Source organism: Cyanistes caeruleus, chromosome 3 (genome assembly GCF_971803275.1).
Source record: "Cyanistes caeruleus chromosome 3, bCyaCae1.hap1.1, whole genome shotgun sequence".
In the NCBI taxonomy this organism is placed as follows: Eukaryota; Metazoa; Chordata; class Aves; order Passeriformes; family Paridae; genus Cyanistes; species Cyanistes caeruleus.
In genome coordinates, this window is record NC_141703.1 from 87,345,931 (window position 1) to 87,369,493 (window position 23,563).

Consider the following 23,563-nt stretch of genomic DNA (forward strand, 5'->3'; position numbering starts at 1 on the left):
CCTATGTTCCTTTTGTCATCTCCTCTTGATTTTTTTACCCTTTTTGTCTTGTCTCCCCACAGCTCATACCTCTTTTCCTCCTGTATGTTTTCAATGCCAATGGCACTACTCCGTCGCCCGTGGAAGCGGCTGGCTCGAGTACGTGATGGGCTCCTACCAGGCAAGGCAAAAGACTAGAAAAAAGGAAAGCATGACAGAAAGGAGAGGAACGAGACGGGAAAAGCTGTGCAGAGATGAAAGCATAGGAGAAGAGTTTGCAACATGGATACAAGTCCTCTCCTCTACTGCAATACAAGAGCTCAGCTCCATCTGTGCAAGGAGTGCTTTCTGTCAGCGAGCAAGAGCAGCCAGGGCTTACAAAGGTGGTGTGAGGAAGGGACAGAGATATAAAGAAACAAAGGCAGAATACAGCCAGTATACAGAGAAACAGGCTTGGGAAGGGAGGTACCCCCATATGGTGAGAGGAGAGGCAGAACCAGAAAGGCAAAGAAAACCAGAAGTTAAAGGAGCAAAGGAGGCAGCAAACCCAAGTCATTAGTACGCTGTGACTTTGTTGTATTGACATAAAGGATGCATACAACCAAGTAAACTGTCACCAAGAAATCTTCACACTGAAGGGCACATTCTTGGCTTACTCAGAGATGTTTTTTTTGTAGTTTGTCTGTATTGACATCACTAGTGCAGAGACCACAACCAGCTGGATGCACTTTGACCAAGGTAACCATATTTTCAATATCATGAAACATGGATCATTTTCTGGAAAGATTTGTGATAGATTTTTAATTCATTAGTCACATATGTTTAGTATCCCTATCAAAGAGGAAAGGCTTTGATAGTGACTAGAAATACTCATTCTTTTTCCCACCCCAAACTTTATTCATTCTCCTGTTTGTTCCCAACATGTAAATTCTTTTTACATCATAACAGCACCTTGAATATTTTGTGCACCTGCTTATATTACAGAAAATAGTGTCATTGGTGAAATCAAAGAAAACAGAAAGTTCTAGTGTCCTTACGTTCTCAGGTCTTGCCATATGACAATACAGTACCATTCCAGCCAAACCACAGTGCATGCATTTTTTAACACATGGCACCATACAGGATCTAATCCAGGATAGCAGAGATAGATCTCTGATGTAGAATCATGTTTGTCTTTCTTCTCCCAGTCTGCATCAATCTCAGCTCTAGTTTACACATGAACTGGGGCTAGAGATGGGCACAGACAAAACAGACTGCAACACATGCTGTCACCACTCGTGAAATGGGATGATACAACAAAAAGATTCACAGTGGGACAAGAGGACAAACTAATAGGGAAAGGAAATATATGAGTGGTTACAAAGGTATGCCGGGTTCTCTTCTTACAGCCCACCCGAATACCTTACCGCAGCAATGGCCTTAGGGCCCTCGGCGACACTCTGGCTGAGGGCAAGGCCAGCTGTAGCTGGGCGGCTGGGCAGGGTGGCTGGCTGCTGCTTTCTCATGGATATCCCCATGGTATCCAGGCTCTGGCTGCGGCCTCTGATCACCCGCTGAACAGGAGGGAGGCAGGGAAACAGACAAACACAGATATACACATATAGACATGCACACGGTAGGGTAGTGTGAGAAGCACCACAGATTGAGTGGGAAGTTGTGACAGACCGACACCAGAACCACACAGATCCTAACTCCTGAAAGGCAGCACCTTAGACACTGCCTGGTTTTGGTCCTAGATGATTCATGGAGCTCTGGGAAGAGCTCTTCCTCAAGTATATTCTCTGGTTTCACTTCCCTTCTCCTATTGCAATGAATAGAAGTTTCCTACAAGTATCCCAGCACACTGGATTAAACAGCATCACCTGGAGTAGTCCTATCCAGTACAGGCTATAAAACACAAAATCAAACTCCTGTTTGAGGCTGTAAGGCTCAGTCTCACATGAATTTGAGTTCTGGTTTCAATAGGAAAGCAGTCATATCAAAATCTGCAGCATTTGAAAAAGCCATTTTCTGGCTTAACTCAGACCTTTCCAGCCTTTTACAAATGTCATCTGTGTACATGACATGCAAATCACAGCATCCGCCAGAAGTCATAAAAGGACATTTTGGGAAAATTAGTGTAAGACATGGATGGGTTAAAATTCATGGCTAGCAGCAAAGGCAGTTTGTATGTAAAAATACACCTCACCAAAGCATCCTAAACCTGACCAAAGCTATGCACACGGCTACCAAACCTATTTGTGAACAGGTTAGTTTTACAGACCTTAATAATTCTAATTGACCCACCATATAAAGCCATAAAGTCATCTGAAGAAATAATATTTATAACACATCTCTCTTTCCAGAGATATAGCATATTATATAAAAGAAGTGGCAAGGCACTTCCCATGTGAGTGGGAAAGGGCAAGTAGATAAAATAAGAAAGCAATAAAGATTCTCTCTATATAACCTGCTCAAAAGTCAGTTTGCCCATTCATACAAAACCTTTGCTTTCTCATATCAATCATCTTTATCACTTCTAAAAGAAAGTTCTGTCACCTGGTTTATTAAAAAAAAAATCAACAATAAAACCCCCCTAACATGCCATTTACACTGAATAAGGTAAATTAACTTTGGCTTTTAGAGGGTAAGTAAAGCATCACAGTTTTTCTAGACAGTACACTCAAAGATAAGTTAGAAACTCTTGCAGCAGCTCCTGCAGTTCTTTCAGTTATAATTAATTCAACTCAATTTCAGAAAATTAATTCAAAGGAACTGCTGTAGGAACTGAAAGCCCTTTGCTCCTAGTTATTACAATTCCTCGTGCAAACACTGACTCCTTCTTCTGCAAGTCATGGAATAAAACCACATCTGACATTTGACACCACCACAAAGCATAAGGAGTTTGACTTCTAAGGGCCAGTATGGAATTCTAGCCCACACTAGGTTTGTAGAAAGGCTCACCTTGAAGTTCTCGAGGAAGCCCCCACTGCCATTCTCTATCTTGTCATCCTCCCCTACAGGTAATCCCATCATGCTGCGGCTGCGAAGTTGCAGCTCCTCAAAAAGGCTCTCCAAGAGGGCACTCCGTGTTCTTTCCTGCATCAACATTGGACATGAGAACAGCTTTTATTGGGAGCAGAGATTTTTTTCTTGTTTTTTCAATGTCTTACATCCTCCTCATAAAAAAACCCAACAAACAAATAAAAAATCCCAAAAGACCAACAACAACAAAAACAAAACCCCAGCAACAGAGTCTGGAATAGAATTTTGGTACCTTGAACCAAAAATCAGTGATATCAGCATACATCCTGTAACATAACACTGAATTTCAGCTAATACAGAATTTCCTCCAGCAAAATATATGCACAATATTCCCACCCTTACTTGAGAATTAGATCTTTATATCAAAATGTACCTGTTCATATTCTATCACACCTGCTAAAAAATAAGAAGGAAATATCCCATAACTGAGTATAAAATCATATTTCATCTTCCTTTCTTAAGCAACACAAAATTAGAAGTCAGGAATTTTACTTTATTTTCTTTACCTGATAATAATATATTTATTGTATATATATAATTAAAATTTTCAATTGAAGCAGCCTGGTAACAGACCCACCTCTAATTTAGCAAATTTCTCAGCTCGATAGCAGCTGTACTCAGCATTGATGAGCTTGACCAGAAGGAATTCACGAAACTCTGCGCTCTAGAAGACAAGATGAAGACTAGTCTAAACTGGAGACAAAAGCACTAGTAAAAATATCACATTATAAAAGCTCTGCTTACTAGTCTGTGGACCTCCAAAGTGCTCTAGCCAGACTGACAGTACCTACTCAGAACACAAGTGTGTGTACCACATCCCCTGCCAACTAACACAGGACCAGAGAAACAAACCTTTTTAAATATGGCTGGATTTGGCAGAGGTGGTCCAAAGAAGGGGACATCATCTCGGGCTGTGACTGAAACCTGAAATAATATAAGGGGGAAAAAATGAGTATCAGAACACAAGTGAGACCATCAAACTACTATGATAGATCTGATTCCTCCTAAAAAATTTACCTATACAAAAGAGATGTAATACAGTGTCCTGTGCATCCCTCTGTTTCTGAACTCAGTGGATCAATGTGCTCATTTATCTCCCAGAAACTCAGTCAGCTAGATGTGCACACAGTAAGAGCAATAAAAAAAGCTAAACTGACTGTTTTTTTTAAAAATTCTTTTAAATAATAACTAGTATAACCAGTATATTTAGGAAAAAAAAAGCTCCTATTCAGCCTGCAAGATTAACTTCCACTAAAGAACCTTTGTCAGTGTGGTTGTACTGACCTAATTTTTTTTGCAGAGAATCCTTGGTGGAGATACACTGCACACTGAGGGGAGTATTTCAGTGCCACTGCCTCTGTGAGTCACATGTGGTAAACATGCAAATGTTCTCCCAGTAAGAGATAGGTTTCATTTGTTTTATTTCTAGCATGCTCCTGCCTGACATACCAATGTCTAAAGAAGTAACTGTAAGGCAGTCCAGTTTTCACATGATCACCTGTTTCTTCACAGAACTTACCCATTATTATATGTACCTCACACTATTTCACAGGGGGTTTTATTGTCATGTTTGAGATGAAGCAAGACCATTATTTGTCCTTTCATAGAAGAGGGAATAATGTCATAACAACCACAACTGCCTCAAAACAACAAAACATAAATATCACAGAGACACTGAGAGGACTGAATTTAATTAGAAGAAGAAGGAAATGGGCTCTTGATTTAATTAATATTTCTCACATTTAGGCCACCTCCCCTAATTATAAAGCCTCCATCTCTCCCCTAATGGATATCTACCAATTAAAATCCTGCTCTGCATTTTTAGTTTTCTGATTGCAAAAATTGAATCTGTGAAATAAATTCTATTAATAATCCAATTTAAGAGTAGGCACTAAAGCTTAAGTAAATGCAACAAGAAATGGCAAAGAAATCTTTCAAATGGCAGTCTTTTGTGTACTACTATGCTCTCAAGGCAGCATCAGTTAAAGCCCCTTTAGAAAGGCCTTTACAGAAAACTGCATTGGCTCTAGGGTGGTTACTGGGATGATTTCTTCTTCATGGAATGAAGTAGCCCTATTACACTAACAAAAAAAACCAGTACTGCGGACAGACAAAGATGAAAACAATGGCAGGAAGCCACACAACAAATAGCAAACTTTCCCAGCTGTTTCCTTGTCATTAAAAAGTCCAGCGATTTTTTGTGCCCTACAAAACAGAGAGCAAGAGAAGAACTGGAATTCCATGGCCTTGTCAACACATGGCCTTCACTACAAACCAGCTGCCCACAGCATAGGGAACAAGAGAAGGTGGTTGCTCCACCACCAACACCCTCTTGATGGAAGAGGAGATAGGGATACTGTCCTAATTTTGATATTCTTGGTGTTTCTGTAGACCTCCAAGGCATAAGGATTCATCACCACCATATTATCAAAATACCTCCATAATACAACATGTGGTGCTAGGATTAAAATGTTTCCACAATGAAAAAACCATCACAGATCCAAGTTTCTTTATATTTTCTGCTCTCTGCGCATCACTGAAAGTGACACTGAAAGTTACCTGACAGGTAACACTTTCCTGCCAGATGGGAATCAGTTCTGGAATCCCCAGAAGCAGGTGTAGCTGGCTTGGATTCCATAGTTAGGTCAACCAGCTGTACCTGACCTGCAGCCTCAGGCAGATGCAAGCTGCAAGCACTGTGCTGTGCAGCACCAGCAATGCTGACATGAATTTTACCTGACTTATACAATGTGAGACAATCCCCAAAGTGGGATCAATTGTGGCTCATGCTCTTCGATGTAAACAAAATTTTTTTACCTGAATTCTTTCTGCTTCAATTCCAAAGCTGTAAGCTTCAGAAATTAATCAGCTATTTTGAAAAGTATACAACTTAACTCTGCTTTCAGGGGTAGATACTCAAGAAATCAGGACAACATCTGGCTGAACCTGCACCTCTCCCAAAGGCCCAATAACCCGTTTTCACTTCAAGGATCAAAATCAGTACAGGTTAATCTATTGATCCTGGTTACCTTGTAGAGAGTGTCCCCAGTGGTGCTATGAGTGAGCTGAACTACCACATAAGCATGTAGGAAATTAGAAGCAATCATATCAGGGACAAAAGGTGTGCTTTCATCTTGGAAAATGATGGCTACAATATCATTCCCAATGTGACGCTTCCGCTGAAGCTGGAGAGGAAAGAAATAATGAAGAGAGAAGGCAGGTGAAAAAGAGCAGAACAGTATGATGGGACCTCAAACACCACTCTGCCTAACATCTCAAACCCATCTCTTCACCAAACCACTACTTTTGCCATTACTCCAGCCATAATTCCCAGCATTATACAGTCAGTCAGTCTCCCCTCTATGCAGTCCTTCTTCAAATACCCTTCCTCTCCCAGCCACACTGTTGTAATCCTTATTCCTCCTTCTGATACCTGCTGGGAATCTCCCTCTGTGAAGGGCAGCTTTGTGGACACGTGAAACATGATCTCCTTCCCCCGGAAATTTGTATAGACTGACTCTGTGCCTGTTTGGCCTCTGGTAACATCCAAGCCTCCCCGGAACCTGAGCAAATCCACGCCACGCCATAGGTCAGGCAGAACAGAAATGAGAGAGCAGAGAGAAGACAGATGGTATCAATAACAGTGGTACATCAAAGGACCATCAAAGGGAATTTTTAGGAAATCAGTGACACTGAGGCACCAAATCTTCCCCAAACCAATGCGCTGACTGAAGCTGCACCATGTTTGTGCTGGTGAACATGCCAGCTTGCTAAAAGCTACGAAGTTAAACCAGGGATCCTCAAAGCAGCTATGTTCTTTGGCACTCTTCTAAGAAACACACTCCATATCTTAGAACTACAGAAGGGATGAGATGCCTCACAGAAAGAGTCTGAAACAATACTGCCTCATACCACTGTGAAACAAACTTCTATTTGCACTACCAAATACTATTATTCTCTGCTGATACTGCAGGTCAGATTGAGGTACCAGAAGACCTTTAAATCAAAATACCAGCAGAGACCTAAACTCCAATTAGTTCCCAGACATGTTGGCTGACAAAAGCATCCAGGACTTCTTCACTTGCACTGGGATTCAGAAGACACAGCACTTCTCTGGAAGCTGGGCTGTAACAGAGTCACAGCCTCTGAACACATGATGTTCCCTAACTTAATCTGGTTTTCCAGCTGCACAGGGTACCTACCCACGGAAATCCTGCAGCTGAATCTTGTCACCAAGGAAATCCAAGAACTCCAGGAAACCCTGACTCTCTACAGTGTTACTGAAGACTTCTTCTTCAGTTGTCTACAGAAGGAAAGCAGAAGTAGTAAGAAGCACAAGGAGTACAAGGAGCAGGCAGTAATTTCTATAGACAGTTCAACCAAGAATCATCTCTGCTTGAATACATTTCTGATATGGGTCCCTGATGGTGCTGGAGTCCTGTGCCTCAGCCCCAAGCTGCTGTGAGGGGTAGATCTAGGATTCAGAGATCCACAAAGCCTATACTGCCAGAGACACTGCAGGTGGAAGAGGCAAGCCAAAGGAACCACGGCACTACAGAAACACTGCTGCCTCCATGCCACTGCTTCTGGACAGTGCAGACCATGCTATTACATCCCTTAAGCTATGAAAATTGATTCTTTGTATTTTGTCCCAAGTACCATGGGATCTGATGAATCTTACCTGTCCAGGTTTTTGGTAGATGACCCCAAACTTGAAGTTATTGCTTATGACATGCTCATCAAATGCAACAATAAGCTGCGAGGCCTGAGATAATGAAAACAGAAATTATCAACTGGATGTCATTAGCCAGACCTTGGTGGAAAAGTGATATACAGATATATCAGAACACTGTACCTTGGGATAGAGGACAGGAAAGAAGCGTTCAACATTCACATCCTCACAAAGTAGCTGTTGAGTGAGAGAGACGGAAACAGAAGTGTGATTATCATGTGCCCTGGCTTGCTGCGGGCATGAGAGTGTAGGCACTGTTTATAATTATCTGACAGGAGCCCCTTCAGGCAAAAATTCTGAGGTAAAATTAGAAGAGAAAGAAGAGAAGGCAAATGGAAGGGTAAAAGGGAACTACATGGCAGTTCTACTGTGAAATAGTAGAAAAAGAGGGAAATGGGAGGACAGAGGTGAAAACAACTTGAAGAATGAGGCCTTAAGAAAAACAGGAAAGCATGAATCTCACCTTTGCCATCTGAACAGCATTGGGAAACTCATTCAGACAGGAAATGGGAATTAGATCATGTTTGGTGCCAGTACGAGTCCTGACACAAAACAAAAAAGGCATTAGAGACAAGGCTAAAGGGAGACACGAGCAACACTGGCTCTTTAAAGAAAGAGTAGCCATTTCTTCAGAGTATTGTTAAAGTATTAATTCCAGAGGGTTAATTTTAACTGCGGTGCATAGAATCGCTGGAAAAGCAAGGCATTTTCTCTTCTTACTGCCCAGTATTTCTTGTGGTGAGCAGAGGACAACAAAACAGGAGCCCTTAGTCTCTCTGCTCCTTTGCACTCTTGTCTGCCTTGAGGAAGTATTTTGCTTCCCCCCACCACTGTTTTCTTTCACAGAAATCTAAATGTCAAAATACAATTCACAGACACAAAATAATAAGGGATTCCCATGATCAGTGAGGGCTTGAAAGATTGTTAAAAGGTCTGTAAGAAACAGCCTAGGAAAGCAGATGTATGCAAAGTAAAGGAGGTAGAAACAGGCGTAGCATTGTTCCAGAAAACTGACAAAGGAAAGCTGCCTTCCTCTTTATATGTGTATTTAAGGAGATATCTTTCTAAGGAAAAAGAAATATTGGGCTGTCAAAAGCCTCTTCAAACCATTATAAACAAGCCATTGAGCAAGAAGTACTGCATATAACAAAGTATCTTACTAGAGGAGTAACTACCCTTTTGCTCTTCCCTGGTCTCTTCCACATAGGAAGATAAACACTCCCAGGCACAGCTCACAAACAGGCTCTTTCTTTATTCCCAGATTATTGCTGGCAGTCTGAAGGATTCTCTTCAGACACTGAAGGAAACTCACCAGTGATTTTCTTGTAGCTAATTCCCATGTAACCATTTTTTTCCCTCAATCCTGGACAAATCCTTGTCAGCGGCAACTGTCCATCACCGGGTTGCAGCAGCACTGCCTACTGGGAGTGTACCCAGCCCATAGTGTGGTAAAAAGCTTCTCTGCAGTGGCCTCTCACCTACACAAGATCCTTCTCTGTTCTTCCTGCAGCTCATTCAGCAGCTCTCTCTAGGTAATATGTCTCTTCATAACCCTCTCTAAGGGTTACGGCTTCATAGACTGCCCCAGGAATCTAGTTAATGTTCTAGATCACCTCCAAGGAAGCCTTAGTCTCAAACACAAAGGTTGGGCTAGCCTGTCCTCTAATTAGGGAATCCATGTTCTCCTAGAGAGTACTCACATGCCTCTAAGTAGACAGAATAAACAGAAAAGCTTTCTGTTTGAGGGAAGAACAGGTATTTTCCACACAGGTACTATAAAGATGCACCTGTAAGCACCACACCATCTTCTTTAAGGAAACTGCTGAGACCAACTCAAGAAGAGAAGGGAAGGAAAAAAAGGCTCAAAGGTTTGTTTGAAGTTTCCTTTCTCTCCAAAAGGAAGACACAAAATTCCCATCCACATCTACACAGAGGGAGTGCAAGGATACCACAGCACAGTAGCATACACTTCAATAACAGACACTGTTACCTCAGCAACAGGCGTAGATTTTCCTGTTTCTCAATCTGTTCATACTTCACAGAAAGTACTAGGTAGCCCAAGGACATGTCACTGGAATAAAAGTTCTGGTGCTCCTGCAAAAAGGAAACCAAAATGCATTATCCCCAACACACTTCCTGGAGAAGTTTACCAGGTTGGTTTTTTCTTTGCAAAATTAACTAATGTTTAATTTAACTAGGAGTAGCATGCTTCCAGATGTGTGTATGCTGTCTTCCAGCCCACTTGATCATAAGTGCATGAGCATATTGAAGTGCTTCCAGTCAGTTCACTTCCTCCTCACCTGTCCAACATCAGAAGGGCTCCTGAGAAGGAACAGTATTAGAACATTCAGCAACCCGATTTAAAGAAATTGAGTTTCTAGTAAATAAAATCATATCTTTCATGAACTTTCCCTGTATCCATTCAGATTCTGATTGACTAAGCAGTATCTTCCATACATTCAACTGGACCTGCTTGTGGGTATTTTCTATCTCAAGAGCAATGGCAGGGTTATGGTAAATGGCTGAACTCCAAGAGTGCTCACATCTCAGGAAGGATACAGAAAGCAAAGAGGTCTTACAGATGAAGACTGGACACAGCAGTGCCACTAACACTGCCTGAGCTTTACTGGAGTGCACCTGCAACAGAGTCATGCACACAAACAATGAAAGATACTGCAAACATTTTCACAGTCTCTATACATAAGTGGCTGTAGCCATACATTCTTCCTGGGTATACAGCCATGTTCCAGTGCCCTAGGTATAGCAATGTATATTTTCTATATTGCTATACCATATATATTGCTATACAGTCTCTAACCACAAAAGGTTAAATCCCTTTGACACAGGATGGGAATGGAAACCTCCAGCACAAAGAAAATACTATTTAGGTGAAATCATGCAGAAATGCCTTGTTCACTCTTAACATCCTAGTGGAAAAGGGTCCTCATGCATGACACAGAAGAGGGACAGCAAGTTGTGGTCAGCTGTACAGGCAAAACTTGAACAATTTGGAATATGTTCTGTGAAAGGAATACTCCAGGCACAATAAATTAGTGAAGAACCCAGTGGGAGCAAAGTATAATTTGATAAAAAATGGCTGTAGTCTGTCAGTTCCTTCCTCAGTCTTTTGCCTAGAATATATAGAAAATATATACGCCTAGAAGGTCTGCCCTGGCTCTGATGGATTGCAACCTCTCTCAAAACACTGGTAAGATTGTCTTTTGCTGTCTAAATCTTATGTATTAGTCATAGTTCTGACTCACTGTCAGAAATAAAGATACATCTAGTGAAATACTCTGATATCTATGTGGACACAGTCAACTTGAAGTTAACAGACATAAACCAATCCTCTCTTTCAAACAAAATATAGGAATAAGTAAGACTACAGTCACTACCATAAACCAAAATGTGAAGATGTAGCTATCTAACTTTTTTAAGTATTAAAGATGTCATTGTCCTCACCACCTCTTTGAGAGAGAAAATACCCAACAGCCAGAACTGCCCTGATACTGACTTATGGGCAAAAGGTTCCACTGCTGATCAAATGAGGCAGTCTGAAAAAGTTATGGTCTAAGAGCAGGCCAGAGGCATATAGAATAATATGGCCTCTAGCTGCAGTGCTCAAATCACAGAAGTCCAGTGTGATCTGTCACATTTGTCAGTGATACTAGAAGGGAAAAAAAGCTGAAATCAAAGGAAGCCACAAAGGACAGTTTATTTCTCCTGACCATGACTTTCAGGATACTAATGGATTTTTGGGATGTGAACAAGAATCAGGTGCTGTAAGTCACTGTGACCAAGGGCAGAAAGACAGAGCAGCTGAGGAACAGACATTCAAGGAGCAAAGCAAGACCATTCCCCACGGTCAGTTGAAGTCTAGAATCAAAATCCTTAAACCAAGAAGCCAAATTCCAGGCTGGATGCCCAAGACAAGCTGTTAAGGAAAAAGACAGCATAATGCCAACAAAAATCAGAACTAGAAGGCAAATCAAAAGAAAAGGAGCCAAAGCCTGAGGTTAGCTGCAGCTAAAAGTAACACTGAGTTGCAAAGACCAGGAATTAAGATGCCTTTTGATGAGACTTCTTAGCCAGACCCCAGCAGATCCGACAGGAGGATCTCAGTTGCTTTGGAGACTGGGCTGTCAGCTCTGCAGCTGATAGCCAGGCAGAGCTGCACAGACGGGTGCAATCCTCACAGGGGAATGGGCACCAGAATTAGTGGAGGTCTTAAAAGAACTGAATTTTTGACAAAGCCACTGTTGCTATGTAGCTTGATCCTGAATGTAAGCCCAGGGTTTTAAGCTGAGATCTGAGCAATTGTATGTTATGAATAAACCTATAATTTACTTCTTGTGATTTTCTTTCTCTATAAAAATATCTAGGCAACATAAGTCAGACTCATATTACTTCAACAGACAGCATCCTTTATTGTTAGCTGTCCTGAAGTTAGAGATGAACGATCAAAAGGCTTTACAGTTGATACTGAAGATTGCAAGTCAGTGATGACAAGATACCCTGGAGCTGAGTGACGTATGTATTAAGTACAAATTTGTTCAGCCACAGATGCAGTTTCTGTAACATTTAATATAGTCTGAAAGATAGTTCTGGATTTCAAATAGATCTCCGTAAAAACAATTAGGTATCTTCCATGGGCCAAGGGAGAAGACTAATAGAAAATACAAGGAAAGCTGACAGTTTGCCAAAGAAGTTATAAAGCTACTAAGACATCTGCCATCTGCAGCAACTTTAACCAGCACAAAGAAAGGACAGCATAAAGGAGAAATACATGATCACATACGAATGCATAGCAAGAAAACTTCTCTCTCAGCACTGAGAGCTTCAAGTGCTTGAGAAAATGGACCCTAAGTTTATTTGACTGGCAGTTACAATGTATACCTTTATTAAATCCTTCCTGGCTTCAGGCTACTTCTCTTTATTACAGCCTTGAGAAACAACATAGACATTGAATAATTCCCACAGGATAAGACATAAGGTTTTTCAGCCTTCTTCCTAAAGGCTAAATAAATCTTACTGTGTAATCGTCATATAAAATACAGGTCACAAGGCAAGGAAAAGGAACTGAGCTATGGCTTGAATGTTATAGATATTTTTTTGGTGGTTGTTTTATCGGATCTGCTGTAGGATGTTCTGTAAAAAGTAGAAGTTCTGTAAAAAGTATCACAGAATTGTGCAAGGTTGAGCAATCTACATATGCACATCCATATGTACAAACACAGACATGCATATTAAGTGTGTAGTACCACACAATACTTTGATCACCTGTCTCTTATTTAGGGAATAAAGGATATTCCCTAAACCACTGGCTAGGCCTCTCCCACCATATGATACTTTCAGACTCTTCTTCAGGTAAGAACTGTTTGCTATTATTCAAAGCATGAAAGAGATCTTTCCTGACGTTGCTGAAATAACCTTCCCATGTTACCAACAAGAAAAAAGATCCAACACAGCATCAAAGCCACTGCTAACTTTGCACTGAAAAAAATACTCTTCTAGTGGAAAAGCTCTGAGGTCTCTCCTTAACTAAGCTTTTAAACCATAGAGAAAGTTTTGTAGCCATGGGTAGAGTTTTCTGTGACACAAGAGTCCTGTTCACCTTATTCTTTTCTGACACTGGCTTGCCCAAAAACTTGCATGCTTAACTGAGCCTGGACACACATTCACGTCAGTTAAGGGAAAGAATAAAATACTGGGCACCAGAAAAGGAATACAGGAGAGAGTTTGTCTGTAGTCCTGAGGAACTGATGGTTGGACACTTCGCAAATGTGAAGCTCTGCAAAAGAGGAAGTCCTGGATCTCACTTGGAAGGAATGATGACGATATGGCCTTGCTTGAGCAGGAGAATGAACAAGATGAACCCCAGAGGCCCCTTCCAACCTCAACTATTTTGTGCTATCAGGTCAGCAGTGAATCCTATGATCAGACTGAAAAAATCATATCCAAATTTTCCTCTCGTCCTATTGGCTCTGGAAGCTTTTAAGCACAACCCTAAATTTACCATGACAGAAAAATAATTACAGTTAGCATACTAAAAGCTTCCAGAAGGTTACAGGATAAATGTCCATTAACAGATTGCTCAGCAGACCTGTTAATCTTGAAGGGAAACCTCCAGGAAGGCTTCCTTTTTTTCCTTATTTATAAATCACATTAATGTAATTTTCCAGCGTTGTAGAACAAGATTCCTACAGAAGATCAGTCTGACAAGCCAAATTACTGCAAAACAGGTCCCCAGCACTGTGCAAACCACCACCTATTTCTGGTTTTCAACTCGTTCAGCAGTCACTGAGGGAGATCACTGAATAAGATGCAGTGTGAGCACACTTGTCAGACTTTCTTATGTCCTTATACCATGAACTAAATCTCAGAAAAGATCATGGGTTTTTCTCAATTGTTCTTTATGGCTAATCTCATCTTGAGATTCAGTCTGGTAACCAGCCAATTCCCTAAACACCCAGGGCCCACCCAGATGGACCTTAATGGCTGACCAGCAACCGTTTACTTTATGAGGCCTAGCTCTGTTTCCCTATGTGTTAAACTGGAATTTTTATATTCATGGAACATTTAGCACCAAACGTACTTCAATCAACAACTACAAAACACATGGTCTGGTTTCATCATATACATTCTCTAAAGACCATACACTGAGGGAAATGGATTTTTCTGCTTCCTACTGAGGAGCTTGCACTGTCAGTGCTGAAGTCCCCTCTGAAAATAATGCCATTTTCACTTCCAATACTATTACACTTCTGTTTGCTTGTTATCCCAAGGTTGGTATCTGTACAGGAGACTCAAAAGACCTTCTTAACTAAATAAAAGCATTTCCTGTGCAAATCTTTCTACTAATACACAGGATGATGCACATTTCACAAGGGGACACGACCAATTTAAAACACTACATACATACATATCGTAGTATCTACCTCATTTACATCACTTCAAGGCATCATAAGGAACTGAAATGCAGTAGCAGTGCAGACATTTTTAAGTCCATCAGAAAAAGTCTGAGAAACATTTCAGCCTTGTGGCTGGGTGGGCAAAAGAGGCTCTGAAGGTCACCCTTACCTTTCCCAGAAAATGTTTGCGGTACAGCTTGGCTGTAGGGTCACTTTCCAGTTTCACTTTACCACTCCAGGAAAAGGGTACATCAGACAGAGTTGGACTCAAGCTGGAGAGGTTGTGGCTGGTCCCTTCAATCCAGTAGCCCCCAAACTGGGGTAGGATAATGAGAGGATATGGCCATCCTTTCTGTAATACCTATTCAGAAGGACAGAGAGCATTAAAGCTGACAGATCTGTAAGCTGGAAGGCCAATAAGCTGAAAAACCAATGAAATCCAAGGACAAACAGAGAGAAGAGAGCAATACTACTCACCTCATGGATGCTGGGATAAGGAATATACTCCTCTTCTGTCTGAAATCAGAACAGCCCATTAGCAAAATCATGTGACATCTTTTAAAGTATTATGCTCTCATGACTGTGCAAGCTGTGCCCTCAGCTTCTATTCTGCCCTAGGTCATCCTTAGAGTTTAATTTCAGGACTTAAGGTCAGACTCCATTTCCAAGGTCTCAGCATTGTAACAAAGAACTTTGAGAACAATAAACTTACAAGTCAGATTCCACCCACCCTCCTCCTCCAAACCACAGGGAGTATAGGCATGCAAAATGAGGAAGTAGCCAAACTGTAGGTAAACGTGATGTGGTTAGCAGTGGCAGCCTCTCTCCTTTCCTTCCACACAGTGTTAGACAGCTGCTGTCCTTCTGCTGGCAGGGATGACAGTAGGAATGGCAGAAAAAGTGCTCTTATGAGATTGAGGCTGTGTCATATCCATGGCTGATCTGTGGTATGCATCTGTGCAATGCCGAGGTGTGACTCAGAGAACAGAAGCAGTATCTGAGCAAATTTATGCCAGTTGGATGCCCCCTCCATCACCACAAAGAGCACTGACTGAATAAAGCTATGTCAGTTCTCAGTGTGGCTTTTTTTATATATCATCCCAAGATGAAAATCAAGGTCAAGTTTGATTTTACAGTTAGTAGGCCTGAGCTGAGACTGAAAAAATGGAGTTTAATCCTCAATTTGAGGATTTAAAGATAGGAAGCTGGTCTTATTGCCTAAATATTGGGCAAAACACATCAACTTTCTAGTAGCCTCTCTATGAGTCATCAAGCAGACTACTGAAATAAATGCTATGTGGTTTCATAAATATTACAGCTCTTAAATTGAATAAATTTAAGAAATTACTTAGTCAAAACTAACACTTTTAATAACAATAAACTCTTATTGGAACCACTTAAATTAGAAAAAGGGAAATGTTAATTCTATTTCAGCTACATAGTTTCACCCTCTTGTGCAGCAACTAGGGAAAAAAAAAAGAGAAATAAAAAGGCAAGCATGTAAGTGTTCTTGGGATGTTTGCAGACTCCCTGGCCATTCCAGTAGGAAAGTACACTGCAAGCCAGGTCAGTAATTATCTGCCATTCTCAGCAATTTAGGAGGCAACAACAACTTGGCCTGACCTTGAGAGGAGCTGGAAGGGAACATCTTTGTTCATCCAGACGACTCCCCTAGAAATACAAAGTCACAGACAGTGAATCTTGTATTTTAGCATGTCTGTTTCACTTACCCTCTGTGTCCTTCTTCATACCCTCAACATGCATATTTTGTCCCTCTATAAAATCTCCCATTTTAAGCAAGTTTGGAAGATTGGAATAAAAAGGAATAGTGAAGCTAGAAAATAGCCAGTCCTCTAATTTGGCATTAAAACTGAAAAGCTACCCCCAAGCTTACACCTCTTAAAAAGTAGACAACTGGCAGATATTAAAAATAATCTCCCAAACTGATTTTCTTATTTGATTCTCTAATCTCTTCTAGTACCTTTCCTTCATAGCGTAAGCAATAAAAAAAAAAAGAAAAAAAAAAAGAAAAAAAAAAAGAATGACTACAAGATGGGTTGGAATGGCAAAAGCTTACTGGCTGCCTAGTCTCTTCCTGAATCAGGAGCTGGCATCCAGACTTGAATCTCCCCCTTAAAGCTGTTCCATCCTCTGCCTTACCACAGCAAAGTAGTTCACTTCCACCACACCTCTGCAGCAGAAGTGCACAAGAATAGGACAATTTTAGTGAGGAGAGCCCCAACACAGACTGAACAGAGGCCCAGACAAGAAAATATGAGGGTTAACAGGCCATAGTCCAAGTGGGCATCACAGACAGAAGAGTAAGAAGCAGAATTTGTATCATCATATAGGAAGGTGAGGACCAGGATTTAAAATGTAGATTTCTCTTACACACAGTACTTGAATATTCAACTATTGTCACCTAAATCTTGTAACTCTCATACTGAAACAAGATGCTGAGACTACATTTTTATACACCATCAGTGACAGCTTAATGGTGTGGCTAATCAGGGATTCCAGACAGGATAAGCAGCTCTTGACTTGGTTGCGAAAATAAGCAGGATTGGATTTAAAACAGCCATGTCTGTGCACATATGTGTGGAACTGGTTGGTCAACTAGGTTCTGGTAGAAATAGGTAAATCTCAGAGGAGCTCTACAGTGGAGACTTAGGAGGCTCAGGAACAAAAGTTTTGGACAATGCTCCAGCTGTACAGGGTGCAAAAACTGCTAACATAGCACCAGCAACACTGAGCAACATCAACCTTAACAGCTGCAGATTCAAAGTAATCAGGATGCTCTTTGCAGGAACAGCAAAAGAAAAAAAAAAGGAAAGAAAACACCCAGCACATCTACTTCACATAAAAACAAGGTCTTAGGAAAATGAGAAATTTTATTCAAAGAACCTAAGAAGGAGACATAAAAAATCCTAAACCTGCATGAAATCATGAGGAGCCAGACCTTGAGTACACAAGAAATGCCTAACACCTAAAAAAAAATCTCTTAGAAACATCAGAAGTAAACCAGTATGGCCACACTTCAGGATAAGGAAGACTAGTAGCAGATGCATGAGGTCATTTTTCAGAAGTCTGAGGTTGAGTTCAATCACAAAAAGTAGCAGTAACAACAAAATTTAATTGGTTAAATATAGAAACACAGTAAAGCAAGAAAGGAACAATGAGCAGATAACAAAAAAAACTATTTTCCTTAGCTCTGCTAGGAGAAAGAAGCTTCACATGTTATCTACAGGGTGACACAAGATCAAATTACAAAAGCTGAGCTTCGAGACAGTTACAAACTCTCCCCAAAGCAACTGTTTTCCTTTTGTATTTTCAACCAATGGATACTAAACAACTACCAGCCTGGAAATATTCTTCATAGGAAAACTTTAGAATATATGATCTGAATTGTGCTGTCAATACACAGCATTGACAAAATGAACAACCAATTACCAGGAAGTGGCGAATTGTGAAATTAAGATAGAACACAGGTTGACAAGTGATCTTTATCTTTTGCAGAGGTAGTTAATAGCCATTTTGCATTTAGGGAAGTTGTAAAGGTGAAAAAGTTGAGTTCATGGAATGTAAGTGCTAAAATGTGTTTTGCTGCTGTGTTTCAATTGTCAGCCCATTGAGCTGAGGTTCACAAGAAAGAACAGGTTCTGAAATGGATTTGGAAAAGAAACAGAAAGTCCTGTGCACTGTCAAAACAGGAATGAGGCAGGACGGACACAGAGGTATACAGCAGCCACAGCCTTCCACAACAAACTGTGGGAAGTACTGGGGCAGAAATGGAGATTGGGAAACTGCAATCTTGTAATATTTCTCTCTCCTTCCTTGGCATTTTCAGCAGATCTGATAATGCAAGAATTTTCCAGTTTCAAAGGAGGTCCTGGACCAGTATCTCAGCAAGGCCTGAGGGAAAACTTTCTGGGCTGCTGTAAAGATCTCTGTATCAGAGCCTCTACAGAGAGTGAAGGAATGTACCAGCACATTCCATGACTCTGCACAGTTAAGGAAGCTCCTGGTAGCCTGGAAGCAGAAGACATAGGTTTAAATCTACCGACCTCTCCTCTAGAGTGAAGCTTAAGATAAGAAGAATGCAGCCCTGGGCTGTACAGTCCAAAGTTTTATTTCAAAGGGAAACCAGGACCACAGAAAACTTCCAGCATAAGTTGTTGAAGTGTCAAAACATGGGCAGAACAACTGCTTGATGATCACTGTCATTCCTCAAAACAGAGAAGAATAAACTGCAGCAGTCTCAGCCATCCCTTGAGACATCGTTCTGGTTTTATCTGGTTTAGCTTGCAGTACTGCCAGCTTCCCTGGGTAGCTTACTGCAGACAGCATCAGTCTGGGGATATCTATCATATGTCCAAGGTCTTGTACACAGGAAGCACCCGGCCTGAGCAGGATGAAAGAACAAATGACAAAGGAAGAGGTGTCCAGACCCAGAGTCAGAGTCCAACGTGGCATAACAATGCTATGATAATACACATATTTTATGGGGAAAGAGCAGTGCCTGGAGGACACTGTTCAAAATAGACAACTTGGATACAAAAAGGGATACAGGAAAAAAAAGTAGTTGTGAGAAAATGAGACTGAACAATATGCAGAAACTGTAGTAGTGCAGAACAGAGGGAGTGTACAAAAGAAGTCAAGTGAAGAGGGAATGGAAAACATTCAAAGACCTGAAACACCTGACCTTATTGGATGAAATAAAATTTCCTTGTTTATCAATTGCCTGCACTGCAAAGAAATCTAGGAACAACATATTATTAAGCGTTCTTAACAGAGTATATACTGTGACTTCACGAGATCTGTAAGCACGGAACAAGGTGGCCAATAGCCCACTTATTTCCAAGAAATGATAACTAAATTTTAAGATAAAAAAGAAAAAAGAAAAATAAACAAAAAAGATAAACTTCTTTCACAGATCTTAGGTTAGCTTCAGTGAAAAATGAGAGTACAACTTTACCTGTTAATTCATCACAAAGAATGTGAAATGGCTATCCTAATTTTCAGTCCAACAATTATATTCCAATCCAATTGTTAAAGTACTCAACAATCAATTCTATCCTGAGACTTTTTTGCTGTTATTTTACAGGAGTAATGTTCAAGCCTCCTGCTTTGGTTTTCACACACTTTGATTGGTAATGAAAACCCTAGATTTTGTTTACAAGAGTGATTCAACAAATCTAAAGGATAGTCACAGTCAAATGGAAGGAAAAGTAAGGAAAGGGAAAGCAAGAACAAACAAAAGAGAATAAAGAATTACTAAAAATCTAAACAAAGAGCATAAAAAGTATTAGAAATTCTTTTTTTCTTTTGGAAAACACCTAACTTTCAAAAAAATCTGTTATACTTAACAGCAGTTACTGATTCTCCTAGTGCAAGTCAAGTGACAAAACAAGCTTCACCAAAAAAAAATAAATACCATAAAGTCTTAATAATGGGCAGCTAAGAAAACATCATAGATGCAAAATCAGGCAGTCTGCATGCCTTGGAAATTCCCATCCGCTCCTTGTTATCTCTCTAACTAAAGAGGTGCAAATCCAGTCAGACTTCTCATGTAACTGGGAAATGAGTAAACACTGGCAATCTTAAGGACCAGTCTTCCACAGAGGGACACCTGCTAGTGACTCTTCCTTATCTGTATTTCAAAAGGCCTGGGAAGGATGGTCACAACCTTTGAGCATGTGCTTGAACTGAAGCAGCACTGCATCTCAAGTTTACTTTCCTGCACAGAGGAAAATGAGCTAGAGACACTTACAGAGCTTGCTATTCTAAAGCATTTAGAACACAGCCCAAACGTACTGTGGATGTCAGTACAGTGGTTGCAAGGTCTGTGTCTGTGTGCACATGAATACATGGCAGATACACCTTCAGCCCCTCCCTCCCACACTCCTCTCTAGTCTGCCAAAAACTACTTCAGCCTCATCACTCTAAACTGAGCATTTTGCTGCTACCTTCCACCTCCTCGCCTTTGTCATCTCACTGAAGTCAGGCACTTTCTTCATATTCATAATTTGATCACTCAAATTGCAGAAAAGAAGTTAATTGGTTTTGGTAAGTGTAATTCCTGCACATAATAAAAGCCAGGAGTTATGTGCAGTGCTATGTGTTATGTTAGGTCAGGGTTAACCACAGCACTTTAAAGAAGGTGCACCACTCAGGGAAAATAGTCATCCTGCTAGGATGTTCTGAGAACACATACTCTGAAAACATAATCTAACTTCATTGTTAGATATTTAACACATATAACATATTACTATTTCTTTATCTGATATGATAAAAAGGGAAAAAAACCCAACTCTGCCCTATTTTAAGTTTATAACATAATATATGCAGCTAAATGCACATATTTCTGTGTAAGAATTAAGCCAGAGTCCTTTTTTCTCACACAAGACAGGACCTACAGTAGTTATTTATTAAACTACCTGACCTTGCTAAATGCAGTTAGGTTAACATCCCATTAATCACCTGTCATTATACCTGTTACACAGCAGAACAGTTTCATGAAGAAAATGCCAGAGATAACTTATTGCAACTTTGATTTTCTCTCAGAATCACACTTCTGCAAAGAACAGGCAGAATTATAACCTGTGTCTGTTACTTCCATCATGCTGACTGGAAAAATGAACACAGAAAAATGCTTTTGAAATCCCATTGAGGAGTAAGAGATTGAGCCTAGAAGACCTAAAAATTCTGCAAGCCCGCATTAAAGGATATTGTGAGTGAAGCAATAGGACAAATAGTAGCTGATTATTTGTTTGCTACAAAAAATTAAGAGATCACCAAGTTTGACAGGATTACTTCTCCTTACCTGCATTTTTTCAATCATTTCAAACAAGTCCACAGTCTGTGAAAAGGAAAAGACAACAGAGAAAAATAATTTGACATTTGCAGAAGCTAACATTATCTTCTGTGGAAACCCAGATATGGAAGGAGCAAACAGCTCCTACCATATTTTGGCAAAGAAACTACTTGCTTGCTGAAGACACAATGAATTTGTTCTTCCTTAATTGGTAGCATGGACAAAACAAGTGGCCAAATTGCCTTCTGCCTTGTGTTGCAGAAGTTTGACCTGAACCCTGGTCAGTCAGGTATCAGGAATTCCTCTCTTTCAATGGGTCAGATTGACTTGAGATAATATGGCATAAGAACTGGTCAAATTAGCAAGTTCAGGATTCAGAAGGAGGCCACCATAGCTGTAAGACATACATGCACATGAGCTTGATTTCAGTCAATTCTTCTGCACACATAACTCAAAGTATGCACCAACCCTGAGCCAAACATGGACTGCTTTTACCTTGTTGGGGACAGCAGGAGTGAGGACACATGGAAAGCCTTCAGTGGGAGAGTCTATAACATCACTACAACCCTGCACCGCCTCCTCAGACCTCCTGCAACAGACAGAGGCAGAAGAAAAAAAAAAAGAAAGAAAAAGTTAACTTAAGAGAATTCAAGATGTCAGTGCTTGCCTGCAGTGCCTCTTCTGCCTTCTGCTTACTATTCCTCTCCCCTGGCCATGTCTTGCCTATAAGGAAGCTGTCATTCCCTGTGAGAATCCCTGAGGTGGCTGAACTTACCACTTACCATTTGCAAACATCCTGGATGTAACAGCAACAATTTTCTGGCTTCTGACTGCTCTGTCTCTGCTCACATACAATATTTTCCTCACAACTGTCATGGAAGTGCTGAATGATTTTTCTTTGCCAAGTTCCTCTTCCATCACGGATTTGGAGCAGAATTAAGACATGTCTCACAAGAAGCTTTGTAATCAGCTCTCAAAACAGAACCATATTAAAAAGGATGAAAGTAGTTCTGAACCATCACTGAAATCAGCACCAAAAGGACAGCCCCAGCTGCCACAGCCCAGGTATTAATCTCAAGGACAGAAGCATAACAGAGATGGCACTAGAACAGAACCGCTAACACCCTGCAGAGATGCAGGCACAGTTTTGTGTTACCACTGCTGGTACAGCCAGCATGAAGATTAGGTGAGCTTTTGTCTGCACATCTGCTATGGAAAATTTATTATTACTATGGTCCCTGCTGGAGCAGCAGTGTGTCCAAACAGCAGCAGGACTTTATTTGATTTCATAGAAGAGAAAATAAAAAGCAACACAAACACTACATTGTAGTTTAGAAGACATATTTAGCATTGCCCATGGCACTACAGACAGTCTCATTGCCAGCTGCACCTCTCCTACTATTACTTTATAAGCATTCCATGCCTCTCAGTATTTACTAGCAGTCACAGCTGGGCTTAAGTCATGGTGAAGGCCACTTAGGTGGGGCTGGGAACTAAGCACAGATTTCCAGGAGACAGGGCTCATCCACTTTGTAATGCAATCATGAATATGATTGTTAGGCGGTCATAGAATTACAGAAGGGTTTGGGTTGGAAGCAGCCTTAAAGATCATCTAGTCCAAACCCCTCTGCCAGATGTCACCTACTACATCAGCTTTCAGGGCCACATCCAGCCTGGCCTTGAACACTTCCAGGGATGTGCCATCCACAGTTTATCTGGGCAACTTGTTCCAGTGCCTGAGTAAAGAATTTCTTCCTAACGTATAACATAAATCTCTTCTCTTTTAGCTTAAAATCATTCCCTGTCATCCTGTCACTACCTGCCCTGTAAAAAGTCACTCTCCCTTTTTAATAAGCCCCTTCTAGGAGGCTTCGATAAGGTCTCCCTTGGTCATTCTTTTCTCCGTGCTGAACAGCCCCAGCTCTCTCAGCTTGTATTTGTAGGAGAGGAGCTCCAGCTCTCAGATCATCTTTGTGGCTGGCCTCCTCTAGACCTATTCTAGCTGGTTCACATCTCTCTTCTCCTGGGGACCCCAGAGCTGGATGCAGTATTCCACATGGGGTCTCACCAAGAGCAAAGCAGAGAGGGAAAATCACCTCTCTC

At 40.9% G+C, this 23,563-nt stretch overlaps 1 protein-coding gene across 49 annotated transcripts in view; it reads right to left on the reverse strand.

The window, feature by feature from the left end:
• The window catches only part of LOC111944275 (rap1 GTPase-activating protein 1), a 60,303-nt gene that overhangs the window by 29,881 nt on the left and 6,859 nt on the right, over nt 1-23,563 (reverse strand). For 23 of the 49 annotated variants that reach the window (XR_015284935.1, XR_015284934.1, XR_015284933.1 and 20 more), the window contains exons 2-18: nt 21,956-22,049; nt 21,470-21,505; nt 16,270-16,317; nt 15,124-15,162; nt 14,816-15,007; nt 9,726-9,829; nt 8,199-8,277; nt 7,859-7,912; nt 7,685-7,768; nt 7,206-7,306; nt 6,437-6,566; nt 6,033-6,188; nt 3,856-3,927; nt 3,581-3,667; nt 2,923-3,057; nt 1,386-1,532; nt 70-173 (exon numbers count right to left, since the gene is read on the reverse strand). Coding sequence is in view for 44 of the 49 variants with exons in the window: in XM_086882581.1 (XP_086738707.1) it covers nt 70-173; nt 1,386-1,532; nt 2,923-3,057; nt 3,581-3,667; nt 3,856-3,927; nt 6,033-6,188; nt 6,437-6,566; nt 7,206-7,306; nt 7,685-7,768; nt 7,859-7,912; nt 8,199-8,277; nt 9,726-9,829; nt 14,816-15,007; nt 15,124-15,162; nt 16,270-16,317; nt 21,470-21,505; nt 21,956-22,049 (1,662 nt within the window). In the remaining 5 variants the exon portion in view is untranslated. Of the gene's footprint in view, nt 1-69; nt 174-1,385; nt 1,533-2,922; nt 3,058-3,580; nt 3,668-3,855; nt 3,928-6,032; nt 6,189-6,436; nt 6,567-7,205; nt 7,307-7,684; nt 7,769-7,858; nt 7,913-8,198; nt 8,278-9,725; nt 9,830-14,815; nt 15,008-15,123; nt 15,163-16,269; nt 16,318-16,723; nt 16,838-21,469; nt 21,855-21,955; nt 22,050-23,563 lie in introns of all 49 variants that reach the window. The other 26 variants (XR_015284931.1, XR_015284932.1, XM_086882576.1 and 23 more) reach the window with 4 other exon arrangements.